The following is a 17,637-nucleotide window of genomic DNA, read 5'->3' as shown; positions in this document are numbered from 1 at the left end:
CGCACACATCCGCACAGTACATTGGGCTCCACGAGGCTCCCCCTCTCAAAAATATCTGCCCGCCTCGAGGATTTTTCTGTTTCATAACACACGGTTGTTATCTCCGGACCGTGTGCGATATTTCTTGTTCCCAATCCTGCCTGCATCCCTAGAAAATATCTGCCCGCCTCGATGGTTTTTCTGTTTCATAACACACGGTTGTTATCTCCGGACCATTTGCGATGCACAATCATTAAAATTTTCAATAGCCCGACATTTCACTCCCGCGTTTGACTCCCGCATAGTAAAATTTTCAGTACCCGCGTCATTTTCTCAAACACCCCCTCCACACACACACACACACACCAAAACCTCCTCGAGCGTGCGCGCACACACACACACACACCCTCCCTCGCTCGAAACCCTAGCAAGGTCCCCGCCGCCGCCGCCGCAAGGCCTCCATTGTCAACATCTGCCGATTTGCCCGTGCAGCTTACCCACCGATCTCCATACCCATGCCACCCTGGGTTTCTTAGATGACGCCTGCCAAATGCCCCCTTTTCCACAGATCCCCATCCCCCACTCCAGAGCATCGCAGCCTAAGCCCGGCTACGCTTCCCGTGGAGCTCGAAGAGCGACTGGCCCAAAAGAGGTGTATAGCGGTCTCTTTGCCCGACATCACCGAGGAAGCTGACGACCATTACTGGCGGCAGGCACTCAAGCAGCGGGCTAGAGTATGCGGGCATGTCTCGGCCGCTGGCTACGACATCGAGGTCATCGACAACGACGGCCTGAGGCGGGCTATGTCACAGGTTAAGTGTCCCACCCCCAACCCCTTGGGTTCAACCGCCATCGATCTCATCCATGGCACCGCCGCTGATCTCCTCTAGCTCGCTGTCAACAATTTGCCATTCTACATTGCCATCAAGCCCCTTTTGTCATTTCTGAAGGACACATTCTGCGACGCTGGCTTGGGATCCATAGCTTCCAAGTCAGAACTGATTGACGGCGACCACGAGGAGGGCACCCTCTCCGGCTCTTCCAAGGGGAAAGAGCCCATCTGCTCTTCCAAGGGGAAAGCGTCTGTCTGTGATATCAAGGAGGGCACCCTACAGTCGTGCTCTTCCAAGGGGAAGGAGCCCATCTGCGACAACATGGAGCGCATCTAGGGTCCGTGCTCTACCCACGGGAATGATCCCATCTGTGACAAGTGAGGAATCCCATGATTTGTTTTGTCGTGCCTCTTCACAGGGGGAAACGCATGATTTGTTTTGTCGAGTCCCTTTTGTAGTGTAGTGAGAATATGTCCAGTTTTAATTGCTATATCTGGTTGTTTGCAGCATGCCTTGTTTATTTCAGTTGTTCACAATGTGATGCTCTATATGTGCAATTATTTACTGTGCAGTACATTTCATCATTCTAGTTTAAACATATCGATAGGAATGCATATATTTGCTTGCTGTAAGCCTGTTATAGCTAGCATATGCCTCTTTTAAAGTTTTTTGATTGTTAGGTTGTTTTTAGTTAGCATATGTCCGGTTTCAAATGCTACCTTTGGTTGTTCGTAGTATGCCTTGTTTATTCCAGTTATTCACAACATGATGTTTTATATGTGCAAGTATGAACTGTTGTGTTTAACATGCTTCTCGATGTACCTACACGGGACAATTTTGGGAACGACTATTATTTTCCATCGAGGTTAGTTTCATCCCATGGCTTATATCTGCTCACTGTTCAGGATATCAATAGCTGGTACCATATAGGCCGGCGGCTGATAAGGGACTAATCGGTGAATCGGACTTTTAACTGAGTATATCTGCAACCCATTTATCGTTAGGTTAACTAAGGCCATATGTAATATATCTGAGGCTACATAGCAACATGCATTGTACTTAATGTCTAAATATGCAATCCTAGGCTACATAACAACAAGGAAGAGTGTTACATTAATGTTCTAATGATGTCTAGATATACGTAGAATAGCAGCAGCAACAACAACAACAACACAGCCCTGTTTGGATACTCAACTTAGCTAGAGGTTAGAGTTAGTTTCTAGCTCATTACTAACCCTGAACTAACTCCATCCAAAGAGTTGTTTGGATGGCAGGGTTAGATTGACAATAAATGCACTAGGAGAACTAGTTCCAATTAGCACCTCTTGGGTTGAATAGTTTTTTGGGTGGGTTATAGATGCAACTAGCTCAAACTAGCCCTCAAGTTTAGATATACTTTAGGGCTATTTGAGCCTGAACTAGCTCAAACTAACTGTAACCCCTGGATACAGCAGAATTTAATCAGCCAATAATTTGTAAGAATGCAGTAAACTCCTTCCGGCTCATAATATAATATGTTAATTCATCTAATATGTGAGTATATTGGATGTTATAAGATACTCCCTCCGTTCCTAAATATTTGTCTTTTTAAAGATTTTAAATGGACTACCACATACGGATGCATATAGACATATTATAAAAGAGTGTTGTACTACATCATTGTGCAATTGTTGTTTAGCTTCTAATATTAACTTGGTGCTTTTAGGTACATATGTCATTGGTAAAGATCCGCGCTTCAACCCTTTCTACGTATGGGGCAATGAGATATCGATGAACCAGCATCAAGTAAGGAAGCTGATAAAAATTGTTAGTAAAATGGGTCCAAAGATGGCAATTAAACTATTTGTTTACACTTTATCCAAGACAACAGCGAACTGCAGGATGGTAAGTAAGAACTCTGCAGCCTTCTTTTTACTGCCCATAATGAGTTGTGTTAGATGACAATGACTGAATCTTTTTCCTTTGCAGTGGTTGCCAAAGCAGTTTACTCAAGATTACCTCTCAAACTACATGATTGGTGGGCATGCAAATGTTAAAGTATTTCTACCAGAACACGATGATTATCTAGATGTTTTAATGAAGACCGTGAAGGATGGGCGGTCGTCCATCACAAGGGGTCGGACTAGAGTCATGCGCGTGCCTTCTGCATGGAGGAGGGCACAATATGGGCATTCCGCTTCACCTTGTTCAGCAACCAAAATATATTTCGCCTCTTTCTTTACCGTCTTTAATAGTACAAGTATACAACTATGGTTCATCATTCTTTATTTGGTTCTTATGTAATTCTTGAACATGTGTACCTATAAATCGAATAATGCATTGGTTGTTTGAACCTGATTGATATGAATAAAGCTGTAACATACATTCAAATTCAAATTCAAATCCGATACAATTTGAAATAGCAGCAATTAAATTACGATGAAATTACGCTCTCTAGGTTGTTACGGCACACACGGTTGGTAAAACACAAACGTTTGCGATATACACCATAATCTGAGATGGTTCACAGAGAGGAAACGTGTGCAAGCATGCACACAGTTGCCGTTTCCAAAACGTGTGCGATGTCAGACAATGTCACAAACGGTGCGGGCAAACTAAACATTTGTGTTAGTTGCCTTATCATACACGATTTGCAATTATGAACTGTTTCTGATGAAGTATGCATCGTAAACGCTGCACCACAGAATAGCGTGTGCGATAGTTGTCGTGTACGACGATGTTACGACGGTCCGACGTTTCGTAATCCTGTCCGACACTCATACGACGATTAGCTAATATTCTTAACAGTGAATCATTTGTGATGGGACGCACAACGTACACGTTCTATAATAGTGAGCCGTTTGTGATGGGCCGCGCATCGTAAACGTAGCACCACAGAATACCGACTGTGATGGCAATGCAAGCAGAAAAGAGTTGGAGTGCTGTAGGGTCCCTATCCCCGATGGTTTCTGGGTCGTGTGGGAAGGACCCCCCCTATCGCCCACACTCACTTGGCGATGGTTCCAAATGTCGTCGTGGAAAGGGGTTAAAAACCATTTGTTTAGGACCGGTGCGCACCAGTGGCTGGTCAGGCCTGATGTCCGGGCGAGGGCTGGATGTCCAGGTCCTGTAGCACTTTGGCTGCCGGTCTGCTGCTGGAGCTGCGGCCTCCAGGCGCTAGATGTCCGAGCCATGGGCCGGACGTCCGGCCGCTGTAGACTTTCAGTGGATCCTCTCGTTGATCTTCTTCGTCCGTGTACTTGGACACTTGTCCATGATTCTGAGCATCCTCGAGAGGGTTTTATTGATGCCTAAGCACACATAGCATTCTAGATTGTGGTAGTAGCCATGTCTCACGTGGATCACATGGAAGCTCTTTAAGGAGAGATGTCACCTCGATCTTGATTGGTCTTGCATGTGCTCATGTCATCGGTCCACTTGGCATTTGGAAGACGAAGGTAGGTCCATGGGGATGACCGTAGGATCCTCCGCATCAGTTTTTTTAGCATATGTTTTCTTGTCCTTTTCTTTCTTTTTTCTTACTTATATTTAAAAAAATTAGAGGTGTTAATTTCATATTTTTAAAATGTTCATGTAGTGTAAACAAAATGTTCGTGCAACTTTTACAAAATAATGTTTGTGACATTTTAAAAGATGTTCCCGTATTTCAGAAAACATTGTGACATTTAGAAAATATACAATGTAAAAAACAAATGTTTGCCTAATTCCAACTAAAATTGTACCACTCAAAAAATAGTTGTGGTATCTTCAAAAATTGTTCACGAGTTTCATAAATATGTTAATGATTATTTAAAAAAAATATGATGTAATATTTTTTTGCATTAATAAAAATGTTTCGTACCATTCAAGAAAATGTTCAGCCTGTATTTGAAAAAAAAAACATTTATTCAAAAAAGATTCAAACATACAGTTTTAAAGAATGACCATCATGTATTTGAAAAAAATATCTATAAAACTTTTAAAACATGTTCAACGTGTATTTGAAATATGTTTAACATGTATTACAAAAGTACAAAAAATGTATTTCAAGTGTTTATCATGTATCTTAAAAATGTTCACCATGTATCAAAACAAACTGTGAATACCGAAAATGTACGACGTGTATTGAAAACAGTGGACATGTTTCAAAACAGAAAAAATAACCCAAGAAAAGATGATAAAAACATAGAAACAAATAAGAAGAAAAAATGAAAATACAAACAACCGGACACGAGTTTCACCATGCAGCGAAACGAACAAAGGAAAAAAATTAACGGAAAAAATAATATAAATCGCACACCGAGCGGATGTCACGTAAAAAAAATGATTTACATTGTGTCCTCTTTTTTTGCAAATGGATCTACGTTGTGTCCTTACTGGAGGAAAGATGCAGGCAAGACGTACAGTCCCATTGCCGTAAGCGATAAATAGCCGTACCAGTACTAGGCACGAAAGTCCTCTTCTCGTCTCGAGTTCACATACACCACCATGAACAGGAAATTTGAGAAAAAAATATATTAGAAAAATAGCACAAACATTTTTAAGGCGTAAACAAGTTTGTCACACATGAATATTTTTATAAATACATGAATATTTTAAACACGTGGATAACTTTAATTTCATTAACATTTTTATAAACTTGAACTCCTTTAAATCTCCAAATATGTTGTAAGTGCATGAACTTTTTTAAAATAAAAAACCATTTTAAAATGCATGGACATTGTGTAAGTATGCCAACTAAAAAATTTAACCTAAATATACGAATATTTATATTGAAATACATGAACTGCCTTTAACATATGTGAACCATTTTTAAGACATGTACATTTTTAAAATATTCTACACAATTTTTTGGAGGATATACTTTTTATTTTCTCCCTTACTCAGACCAGAAAAAACCGCTCATAAATAAATTATAAGTGTTTCAAAAGAACAAAAGAAAACACAGAACAGCGCCCTGTATGGACATATCAGTCCGGCCCATCCCCCGTGCTCATTGTGTAAGTGTGCTGAAGGGAGCTCCTATTTTAAAAATGTTCGCAGGCGAACAAGGCTAGCCCATTTGGCTGACCTCATTCAGTACTGTCCTTTTCCTCGGCGCACCATTTTGGGCCGTTCATTTGCGGGGCTGGTCGCCCGCGTTTTTTTGTTTTTCTATTTTTCTTTTATTTTATGTTTTTGTCTTATTCTTCTTTTAAATAATTCGGAATTTCAAAAGGGTTTTACAAATCCAAGAAACTATGAATTTTCATTTTTTTCAACAAATTATAAAATGTTCATGAATTAGAAAAATGATTGTGATTTAAGAAAAAAATCATATATAAAAAAATGTTCACGAGATCCAAAGCAATGTTAAAGAGTCTCGAAAAATGTTGGCAAATTTGCAAAACAAGTTGACGGATTCGTTAAAAATGTCCGCATATTAAAAAATGCTCACGATTTCACTAAAACTGTCCAGGAAAACAAGAAATATTCATGAAATGAAAAAAACGATTCATTATTTTTTTCAAATCACAAAAGTCAAAAACTATTGGCAAATTTCTATAACTTGTTCCGAAATTTCAGAAAAAATATTCAAATGAAAAATGTTCGCCAATTCAAAAAAAATGTTCATGTGTTTCTAATATATGTTCACGATTTCAAAAAAGTTAACTTAATTTGTAGTTATGTTCGGAAATTTGAAAATTGTTCAGAAATTTTAGAATAATATTCATGAATTTGGAATGTGTTCATGATTGCCAGGAAAAATCATGATTTTAAAGAAGGTTAACGAATTTGAAAAATATTCGTAAAATAAGAATAAGCCAAAAAGGCTGAAAAGGAATCAAAAATAAATACGAACATAAATACCAAAATAAAAAGAAGAAAGGAAATAGAAATAAATCATGCATGCTACATGGACATCCAGGAATTGCTGGACCGATGACCAAGATGGCTACAATCCTATACAATCAGTCAAGGGGGCTAGGGATGATTTGCTGCTCCTAGAGCTTCCATCAGATGGACGAAGCAAATCCAGTGGGCATTGTTGGTGCCCACCTGATCCTCGATGGATCAAAATCAACACTGATGGAGTCGTTGATCTATAGGCACTCAAGGGTAGCAGGGGAGGTGTGGCTCGCTCCCATCTTTCCTTCCTAGGTGCATAGTCTCTGCCAGGTGTCACCAACCCTTTCATTGCCGTGGTGTTGGCACTGCGAGAAGGAGTAATGTTTGCCCGTCTGAGGGGCTTCTCGCATGTGGTGATGGAGGTCGACTGTTTAGAGGTTGTAAACATTTGGCATTCGCGTCACAGTTCTAGATCAATTGTGATGCCTATCTTCGATGAAATTAGGGAAAGAGCTTTGAATTTTGCCTCTTTTTTGGTTCAACACGCTTCAAGGGCAGTTAACGGTCCACGGACGTGTGTGCTAAATATGCCACTACTCTAAACATTTCTGATTGTTGGCTAGACGAAAGTCCTTCTCTCCTTGCAAGCAGTCTTAGGGCTGATTGTAACCGTATATTACTTAAGCGATAAAGATCCCAAGTTTTAGTAAAAAAAAACAAGAAGAAAAGAAAAAACCGGTTTGAACCTTGCCAAAACCGAAACGAAGTAGTTCGGCAGGCCCGAACTTGCACACGCGGGCGCTAACCAATGACTATGTTTCTTCCGCATCGATTCCTAATACGAATCGCCCATCAACGAGTGAATCGGGCCAGCACATTAGGTGTAGTCGCAACTTGCGCTTGTGTATGGCTGTAGGTTGATCGTCGGTTTTCTTCTTCTTCCTTTTCTTTTTTCTCTAGTTTTCTCTTTTTCTTGGTCCTTACTTATAATTTTTTTTTAAATGTGTTGCTTGTTTTATTTTCTATCTTCGTTATAATTTTAGTTTTTTCCTTTGTTTTCTTTAAATTTTACTATTTTATTCTTTTTTTGTTTTATATCTTAATTGGTTTAATTTTTATAACACATGTGTATTTTGTCCTATTACACAAAGTACATTCTTAGCACACATGCGATTTTTTTAATACACGGTGAACATATTTTGCTGATACATGATATAAATGTTTTTGCACACTGTTTCAAACACGCAAGAAACATTTTACAAACACACTTAGTATATGTTTTATATGGCTATAAATATTTGTTTAAAACTATACAACTATTATTTTAAATTGTACAATTTTTTATAAAAATTCCATGAAAATTCCTTAAAAACACATGAATGTTTCCTTAAAATGTCAGCAAAATTTGTTTAATTTAATAAAGGTTTTATTGAAACTGCAGGTATTTTTTATCCGATTTTATAGACATTTTCTAAAAAAAATTAGGAACTTTTTTCTTGAATTGCTGGAATTTTTCTTTAAAATGTTATGTACATTTTTAGTTGTTCGAAACATTTTTTTACATTTTATGCACTCTTTGGTTGAAAATTTCACAAACATAATTTGAAAACTTGTGGACATGTTTCTTAATGTAACGTACATTGTTTTTGAATGTACGACGCAAGAAAAATATACATCGCACAAATAAACTTATTAAAAATTTATCTAGATTTTTCGAAATGCATGACATTTTTGAAATGTCTGTAATATCATTTGTACTTTTTATTAACATTTATATATATATATTTATATATATATATGTTTTAACATTTTTTAATGCATGATTTTTAAAAAATATATGTAAATTATTTTTTGAAACATATATATTCAGAATAACTAAATATATAAACAAAAGTAAGAAAATGTGAATAAAAACAAAATGAAATACAAAAAAGAACATGACCTCAGGTTTTTTTTGAGGGGTGAAGCTAAGTTTTATTGATCATAAACCACATAAAAAGGTACTGAAAGGATCATGGGGATGGATCAACCATAAATGTCGCCCCTGATCTAGTGTATTATAGAAGCTAGCTTACCTATTTGCATCAGTATTTGATGCTCGATCTTCAAAAACAAAGCTACAATTGAAAAACCTCGTCCGTTGCTTAACCTCGCTAATGACGCACTCGTAGCTACCATTTGTTCCTTTTTCAATATCATTCATCGCCTGTTTTGAGTCTGAAGCAACTACCAAATTTTGGATCATAAAATCATCAGCCAGAGACAAAAGCTTCTCCACACGCCATTGCTTCATGTGTAGCCACATCAATAATCCCTTGAACAAACAGAGAAGAATTTCCCAAATATAGTCCTGACTCAACACGACATACTGCTACCGCTGGACCTCTCATCTCGGATTTGGTCACACTTGCATCAACATGAATTTTTGCACACCCTTGCGGCGGAGCTCTCAGTCTAGTTGTTGCGATTCTAGGAGAAGGGCCCGTGCGTGGCAACGGATACAAAATCAATAAATGCGTGCTTCAAAAGTACATTTTCTATGTCATTTTGAAGGACAAATCTCGTAATTCTAAAAAAACCATTCTCTAATAATTGTTCATACCGAAACATGTACCAAAATCTGTGTCGTACTTTGGACCGTAAACAGGGGCAAATACCATCACATACAAATAAAATCAGAGTCACCTCTCAAATTAAAAAAAAAAAGGCTCAGCAGCAGGCAGCACATAGCCGCGCCCTATATGCAGCAGCCTAGGCACCAAATAGGGAGGAAACGCGTAGCTCCCGCTCCATGATCTTGTTTTTGGACTAGCCCATATGCGTGAAAGGACGCCTCCTATTTGGTTTCATTTCTTTTTTTAATTTTTTACTTTCCTTTTTATTATATAAGACATCTTTTAAAATAAGAAATTTTCACTGCTTTAAAACTGTCATGTTTTTGAAAAAGTGTTCGAAAATTGTGAAAAAATGTTTAAGAAAAAAGTGTTCATGATTTTGTAAAAACGTTCACGTTTCCATAATATGTTCATGAATTTGAATGTTTCCAAATTTCAAAAATCATTACCAAATTTCAAGAAATTTCATTGATTCAAAAAATTTTCATGAATTGGAAAAATGTCCATGCTTTTCCAAAATTATTCGTCAAAGCATAAAATGTTTGTGAATTAAAATCTTCCAGATTTTGAAAATGTTTGGGAAATCGTAAAATAATCGTGGATTAAAAAATATATATGTGATGTCAAAAGAATGTTCAAATACTAAAGATTTAGTGATTTTGAAAAATATGTTCTGGGAATCAAAATGTTCGTAATTTTGTAAAAATATTTGCATTTTCACAAAATGTTGTATAATTTGAACAAATATTCGCAAATTTAAAAATGTGTTCCCAAATTCCAAGAATAGTTTATGAATTCAAAACATGCTTGTTGATTCAAATAATTTTCATGAATTTCAATAAAAAATTTGAAAATAAGAAAAATGTTCCCAATTTTCAAAAAATGTTCACCGTGTTAAAAATATGTTAACGAGTTTAAAAACACGTTCACAGATTCAAAATATATTCATGATTTATAAAAGCACTAATTTTTAAAATATGTTTGTGAACTTGAAAATTGTTCATGATCTGAATATAAAGTTCATAATTTCCGAATATCTTTGTGAATTCGGAAAATATTCATGATTTCACCAAAATGCTTAAGAATTTGAAAGTTGTTTGCAAAATGATGTATAACAACCTAGCGTGTGATTGGTTTACTACTAATATTTGGCTAGCCAAACCTTGGCACTGCCAAATATTAACAATAACAATACTTACCAACTATTGGTAATCAATCAATTAATAGACAATATTTGACACAATGTTAAACATTGTCATGCCAAATTTTGGCATCAAACTAATTATGCTCATAATACGCCGATGTGCTAACCACTTGCAAATGATATATATATCTCTCGTTGCTCGATGAATTGCCCACACGCGTGATGACTTGGGCCTGCCCATTTACTTGCTTGGAGATGTGACGTGAGCTCATTTTCCGGAAGCGTTTCAGGAAGGTCTGGTAGCTGGAAAAATCCTATATGACGCACGCTGCGCCTAGATGTGAGGTTTCGCACAAGGGTTCGTGAGCGAGCAACTATCTGGGCCGGCCCGCCCAATGCTTCAGCCATCCCGGTTTGGGGAACTTTCCAGGAGGTTCCTAGCTGGTTTAATCGCAAAAAAAGTTCCTAACTAGTTTTTCTGATTTTGGGAATCTTCTAGGAGGTTCTTGAACCTGTTTTCTTTTTGCGGTTTCAATTTCTTTGGACACCGATAACTGTCACATGTGTGGTGTATCGGGTGGTTGTGCCGCACGTCTCGTGTGGCATGGAGAAGAACCCGCCCGCACGACCGCGTCCGGGCACGCGCAGCCACAACCCGCACGTCCGGTGTGTGGCAAACCACCCACACGTCCGGGCCAAACGACCACGCTGCCCGCATGAACCAGCACGCCAGCCGTCCCGGGCTCCTTCCGATCCCCAGTCCGCCCTGCCGCCATTGTGTCGCACCTCTCGATCCCCTACCTCCGTCGCCTTCCTTCTCTGGTTGCCATGGCAACCAGAGCAGATCCCTAGCGCCTTCCCACCGCTAACCACCCCCACCCCCCACCCCTCCCACCCCAACCCCGCCCTCCCAAGACGACGAGCTAAAGCAGGTGGATCTCCGATCTCCTTCTGTTTCTCGGCCTTCTTTTGTCCAGAAATCTGAAATTGCAAATTTGCCCACGAAGATGGCGACTGGATCCACGCTATCAGGGCAAACACCCCACGAATTTGTGTGTCTTTGCATTTGCCCACCAACATACGTACGCCAGATCTGCCATATACTATGCTAGACTTGTGCCAAGCTTCTGGGTCGGCTTGATGCGAGTAGTTGGTATTGAAGCGTGCGTAGGAATCACTATAAATAGGGAGAGAAAGGAGGAATTTGGCATGGGGAGGGAGGAAAAATAATTGCCACTTGTATCTAACGTCAGTTGCCATCTATCGTTGTCCGTAGTTGCCACCATGTTATCTTATTGCTTGCCATCCTATTTTAATTTCTGTTGCCATCGCTTCAAAATGATAGGTGGCATCCGGAATTCAGAAAAGAGAATGGATGTGCATGTCATACTTGCCATGAGGTGTTGGTTGCCTACGCAAGAAATGTTATGAGATTGCCGTGTTATCTTCTACGTGCAAACAGCAAGAATGCTTTTTGCAGATTGTTGATGCGTTCTTGTTCATGCAGTGACTAAAAGCACAGTGGCAGAAAAGAAAAAGCAGAAGAATAAATCACGAAGATGGCACCGATCCTTGGCTTTCTCAAAGTCCGGAAACGCCACCTTGGGATGCAGCAGAGTACAATCAACTCATTTCTTCAGGGCCATTGCTGCCACTACTAGAGCACTACGCGGGCATTGGTACGATGCATGATAAACAAAGAAGAAACAGTTGCCATGTTCATGACGATGAAGATGACATTCTACTTATGTCCTACAATCTATTTTTAGCAGGTTCTTATGACCAAACCACAATCAGGGGGGCAGCATGGCAAGTTTTGTCACAGGGCGCTAACACTGACAAATATACGGGCAACCAACTTCAGCTAGCTAATGTGGAAAATCAAGGTAACGCATACGAAAAAGAAACTTACTGTTGTGGACATGAAATTAAACTTGCAAGGATGGCAAAAGACTCACGAGTTATATCGGAAAAAATGTAGGACCTTCATGCAGCACGTGGCATCAGGCGGCAACCATGTACCTGCCATCAACGTCGTACACAGGTGAGTGCATGAAAGTGAAGTTGTGGACAGTGAGTTAGGAGAAAGGAACATATCTGACAGCTACAGTTGCCATGACCGGACAACTTCAGTTGCCATGGCTGGACAAACTGCAGTTGCCATGTATAATCAAATGTGACTGCAATGTCTAAACAACCGTGGATGACAAGTGTGAACAAATCTGTGTGGCATGGTTGGACCACTACATGTGCCATGTTGAACAAACTACAGTTGCCATGCAATGACCAACTGCTACCATGATCGCAGGTTGTTATGGTGCAACCACATAGGCAAACGTCTCATGGCAAGCTTCACAGTTGCGGGAAAGCGCTATTGCAGATAGAGCACATCAAATCGGAATGACAGACCACACAAGATCGGCACATGCGGCACAATAAGGTAAAAAAAAGTGAAAACAGAAAATAGTATTGCATTTGCTTTTGTGTGGAATAGCATGTGAAGAAAAGTAGATTTGTAACGGTGGTGGTGGAAAAAATAAACAAAAAATGCTACCAAGTGGTCGTGTGCAAAGAGTCGTATATTGTCTTCGGGATTTGCCAATTGCTATAAGAGTGTGTGCAACATTCATGATTGTTCACATTTGCGTATTGAGCTCAAGCCTAGAATACAAATTTTGATGCTAGAGTATACTGGTTGCCATGTGTTGGCAACAATAGTTGCCATGTATGTTGCACTGTATCTGCCATTGCTATATGCCGCAAGTTCTGATGCTGAAAGACGCTGGTTGCCATGTGTTGGCAACAGTAGTTGCCATGTGTGTTGGACTATATCTGCCATTGCTATATGCTACAAGTTCTGATGCTAAAAGACGTTGGTTGCCATGTGTTGGCAATTGTAGTTGCCATGTGATTGGACTGTAGTTGCCATTACTAGAGAATTACAGTTGCCATGCATGGCCATATGCAGATTCACGACTTGTTGTGTGAATGATGTCATGCAAAATCACATGCAGTTGCTGTACTCCGTTACGATAAACATGACATTCAAGCAAAATCTTACGCTTGTACCTGATTTTTTATTGCAGGACCTTCAACTACAATTAACAGCGGCACGGGGACATCTACTGCGGGGAGCTCTGAGCGCACGGAAGACGCTTTCCACCAGCCAGCCAACAGTCATGCCACGAACAATGCCGAGTCAGTGTCAGAAATGGCAATCGTGCCAGCAATACCAACAAGCACACCTGTGCACACAAGCACAAGCAACACTCAAGCAAATGAAACAGCCGCCGATACTGAAGTGAATGATGAAACCGATGACGAAGCACAAGGGGATGAAGATGGTGGGCAATCAGAAATCATGGTACCCCAGCCACCGTATCTTGGGTAGAGATTTGATTCATTTGAAGATGCAAAGGAATTCTACCAGACATATGCGAAGTTCCATGGGTTTATGGTCAACACTGAATACCGTAGAAAAATTAAAAAAACTAATGAGTACAGTAGAGGTGAGATGAGGTGCTACAAGGCACGAAGAAACAAGAAGGGCAAAGGTGATGCACCTATCGTTCCGGAACGAAAGAGAGGTATCATTGTCAAGACGGAATGCCCTGTCCGGTGTAAGCTGAACATAGATGGATCACAGTGGGTGGTCACTGAATATTTTGACGAGCACAACCACGAGCTAATAAAGAAGTTTGACTTGGTAAAATTTCTGACCGCCCACAGAGGATTCACCCCCCTCGAGAAGAAATTCATAAAGCTGCTACATGATTGTAACGTCGGTCTATCAAGAATGGTGCAGATACTCTCCCTCATCCACAGCAAAAAGGGGTCTCTGAGTAGCATGCCCTACCTACCAGCAAACGTCACAAACCTAAAGGCAAAGTACCATAGAGAAAGCAAGTTGGCTGACATAGAAGCCACGATAGCCTACTTCGATGAGAAAGCGAAAGAAGATCAAGATTTCTTCTACAGGATAAGATTGGACGATGAGGACCGTGTCAGGAACATGTATTGGGTGGATGGTGCTACAAGAAGAGCCTACAAACATTTCCGAGACTGCATTTCATTTGACGCGACATATCTCACTAATATGTACAAGATGCCATGTGCTTCATTCATAGGAATAAATAACCACAATTAGTCATTGCAGTTCGGATGCGGGCTCGTTCGGAACGAAGACACGGATGGGTACACTTGGCTGTTCAAGACCTTCTTGGAGTGCATGGGTGGACTTGCTCCGATGAACATAATAACAGACCGGGATTTTAGCATGCGTGCAACCATAGATGAGGTCTTTCTGTTGGCAGTGCACAGGCACTGCAGGTGGCACATTATAAAGAAGGCTGAGGAGATGCTAGGACCGTTCTTTGCTGACCGTCCAGAGCTGCACAAGGCATTCGAGCTGTGCATGGACCACAGCTTAACGGTGGAGGAGTTTGAAAGGAGCTGGATGGCTATGATCAAAACATATCAAGTCCAAGACCACGAGACGCTTGCTAGCTTATGGGAGAAGCGAATGTACTGGGTGCCGGCCTACTTCATGCAGTGCTTCTTCCCGTTTCTGCAGACTACACAGCACAGTGAGGGGTTCAATGCTGTTTTGAAGCGCTACGTGAGCCCTGGCAACTCATTGCTACAGTTTGCCAAGCAGTACACCGCTTTGCAACAAAAAATACTGGGATCCGAGCTGCAGCAAGAAGCAAACACCGCGCTCAAGCAGCCAAAATTGCTAACATATTTACCAATGGAGAGACAGATGAGCAAGATATACACCAACAAGATTTTTAACAAGTAAGTCAGTTGTGTTACAATCTTATTTACACAATCATGAAGGTACTAGGTGCCATGTAGAATGTAATGCAGTTGAAATGCTTATTTAAAAATGATGATTTTGTTGAAAAGTAGCCATTAGGTACAGAGTAACCATGATATGTAGTTGCCATGCTTAATGAACTACAGTTTGCCATGCTTAATGAACTGCAGTTTGCCACGTTTACTCATCTGCAGTTACCATGTTTGCTCAACTGCAGTTGCCATGTTTGACGAACTACAGTTGCCATGTTTAATGAACTGCAGTTGCCATGTTTAATGAACTGTAATTCCACTAGCCATGATGGTATGGAATGCAAATGCCAAAATAAAGTTGTTATGTAGTTGCCATGTTTAAATGAACTGCAGTTGTCATGTTTAATGAACTGCAGTTGTCATGTTTACTCAACTGCAGTTGCCATGTTTAATGAACTGTAGTTGTCATGTTTGAACGAATTGTAATTCCATTGGCCACAAAAACAAAAGGTGCTACAAAAAAACTTCACACAAGAGTTTAACAAAACCACACAAAATTTGCAGATTCCAGAAAGAAATAAAGCATGCCAGCATGTACACGGCTTTCTAGGTGGACGAACATACGTTCAAGGTGTGTTCTATCCTGGGCATGTCCGATTCAGAAGCTGAAGACCCGGACAAGGGAAGGAACTACTTTGTGAAGGCATCGATAAGCGAAGGCGAATACTACTGCCAATGCTGCAAATTCGAACGGGGCGGGATTGTGTGCTGTCACATTCTAAAAGTAATGGACATGAACGCGGTGACACGAATGCCCCGCCATTTCATAAGGCGGCGATGGACTTGGGACGCTGACAACGCATTGGCGCCGCAAACATCAAACGCAGTCTTGGCCGTGCATGACGAGAGACCAAAGTCAACCATGGAAGCCGTGAGGCACGTTGTGTTGACAAAGAACTATGCTGAACTAATTGATGAAGCATGCAAGAATGATGAGACAGCAAGGGTCGCAGAAAAACACAGGAAGGCCCTCAAAAGAGAGCTTGATGAGATCAAGAAGAGGAAAGCTGAGGAAGCCTTACACAGGTTCCCCCGCACATCAAGTGTGCCTTCGTCCACGGGGCCATCATCTGAAAACTCGGAGGTAGGATCTGGAACAACAAGCACACAAACACAGGTTAGGAACCCGCCCCGTTCCATCACAAAAGGGCGTCCAAAAGAGATAAGATACAAATCGGGATTGGAGATTCAAGCAAAACACAAGAAACCAAAGAAAGGGACGGGCAATCTGTAAACAACATTGGAGCACTATGACTTGGTCCATGGTGACATTTTTTTGTAATCTAGATGTTCTAAATTTTGTAAAAATTGGAGAATGACTCTTCAGGGGCATCAGAATTTGAAGTAAAAATGCCATGAAGGAATAGCTGCAGTTGCCACGTGTATGGCACTGAATTTGCCATGTTACTTGAACTGAATCTGCCATGCAATTTCTACTGAATCCGCCATACCATTTCTACTAAATCTGCCATGCCATTTCTACTAAATTTGCCATGTTAGTTGTACTGAATCTGCCATGTTAGTTGTACTGAACATGCCATGTTGGTTGTACTGAATCTTCATTGCGTAGATTTCCATGTTCAGTCAGCGCAATTTAGTCACACATATTGTATTGTGGTGCAAACTATGGGAAACAAGCTGAAACGGTCTCGTGCATCAACTGCATAGGTTACGGCTGCGTGATCAAACTACCATGCTAGCCGGTACAGTTAGCAGTGCAAAAAACCCAAAAAGCTAAACAAGAAAGAACGATAACTTTCACTAACCATGACTGATCAACTACATTTGCCATGTTTTCAGACATCAAGGACGCATTCAAAACACCATACTGGTACTACCAACCCACAAGCGCATAATAATACTGAAAACACATAACGTATCTGCTGTCACACCTAAGTAGGTTCACATCCACACATATATTACAAACTATTCAAATGTCACTCACACACCACCACTGTATACTAGGCTACGGGGAGATGCAGTCATAGCATATTACACGGACATAGTTTTGAAAAAACAAGGTAATACCTTACATTCCTCGGCAACAGAATGTAAGGTAGGCGTTCGGTATGGAGCACCACGTGATCACTTGTACTTCTTGGCGACTTTCTTCACAGCTTCCTCTGTGAACTCACGTGCGTTGGACCACGTGTTGAAATCTTCATTCATCAACCAGTTCCATGTGTAAATTTTGCGGAGCTCGACGACCATTGTAGCTGTGATGACAGGAACCCGTTGACCTTCCCACTTTGCAAGGTATTCCAACGTGTGGAAGCCGCAGTCGTGCCTAAACAAGAAAAGAGTCAGGTTAACTCACAAGAACGGAGAGAAAAATCGTAAACTTCAATTCAGAGGTGACAAAAAAGAGTAAGCATTGGTTTAGAGGACACATGAAGAAAAGATGAGA

General features: G+C 40.4%; 3 protein-coding genes across 3 annotated transcripts; all 3 read left to right on the top strand.

Moving 5' to 3' along the window:
- Nucleotides 1-13,893: 13,893 nt before the first annotated feature.
- Nucleotides 13,894-14,526, top strand: LOC147990162 (protein FAR1-RELATED SEQUENCE 5-like). Its single transcript, XM_087537319.1, has one exon. It carries the CDS (start codon nucleotides 13,894-13,896, stop codon nucleotides 14,524-14,526), a length of 633 nt encoding a protein of 210 aa, XP_087393445.1.
- An 81-nt stretch (nucleotides 14,527-14,607) lies between these two features.
- On the top strand, nucleotides 14,608-15,180 carry LOC147990161 (protein FAR1-RELATED SEQUENCE 5-like). Its single transcript, XM_087537315.1, has one exon. The coding sequence runs from the start codon at nucleotides 14,608-14,610 to the stop codon at nucleotides 15,178-15,180; it is 573 nt and encodes a 190-aa protein (XP_087393441.1).
- A 639-nt stretch (nucleotides 15,181-15,819) lies between these two features.
- On the top strand, nucleotides 15,820-16,464 carry LOC147990160 (uncharacterized). The gene has a single exon (XM_087537309.1). The coding sequence runs from the start codon at nucleotides 15,820-15,822 to the stop codon at nucleotides 16,462-16,464; it is 645 nt and encodes a 214-aa protein (XP_087393435.1).
- The last annotated feature ends 1,173 nt before the right edge of the window (nucleotides 16,465-17,637 follow it).

Source organism: Triticum urartu, chromosome 1A (genome assembly GCF_056163025.1).
Source record: "Triticum urartu cultivar PI428250 chromosome 1A, HENAU_Tu73, whole genome shotgun sequence".
Taxonomy (NCBI): Eukaryota; Viridiplantae; Streptophyta; class Magnoliopsida; order Poales; family Poaceae; genus Triticum; species Triticum urartu.
This window is presented reverse-complemented; position numbering and strand designations above follow the sequence as displayed.

Excerpts from the sequence above, each read along its gene's own strand:
- LOC147990162 (XM_087537319.1), top strand. The coding sequence starts at position 13,894 with ATGAGGTGCTACAAGGCACGAAGAAACAAGAAGGGCAAAGGTGATGCA.
- LOC147990161 (XM_087537315.1), top strand. The coding sequence starts at position 14,608 with ATGGGTGGACTTGCTCCGATGAACATAATAACAGACCGGGATTTTAGC.
- LOC147990160 (XM_087537309.1), top strand. The coding sequence starts at position 15,820 with ATGTCCGATTCAGAAGCTGAAGACCCGGACAAGGGAAGGAACTACTTT.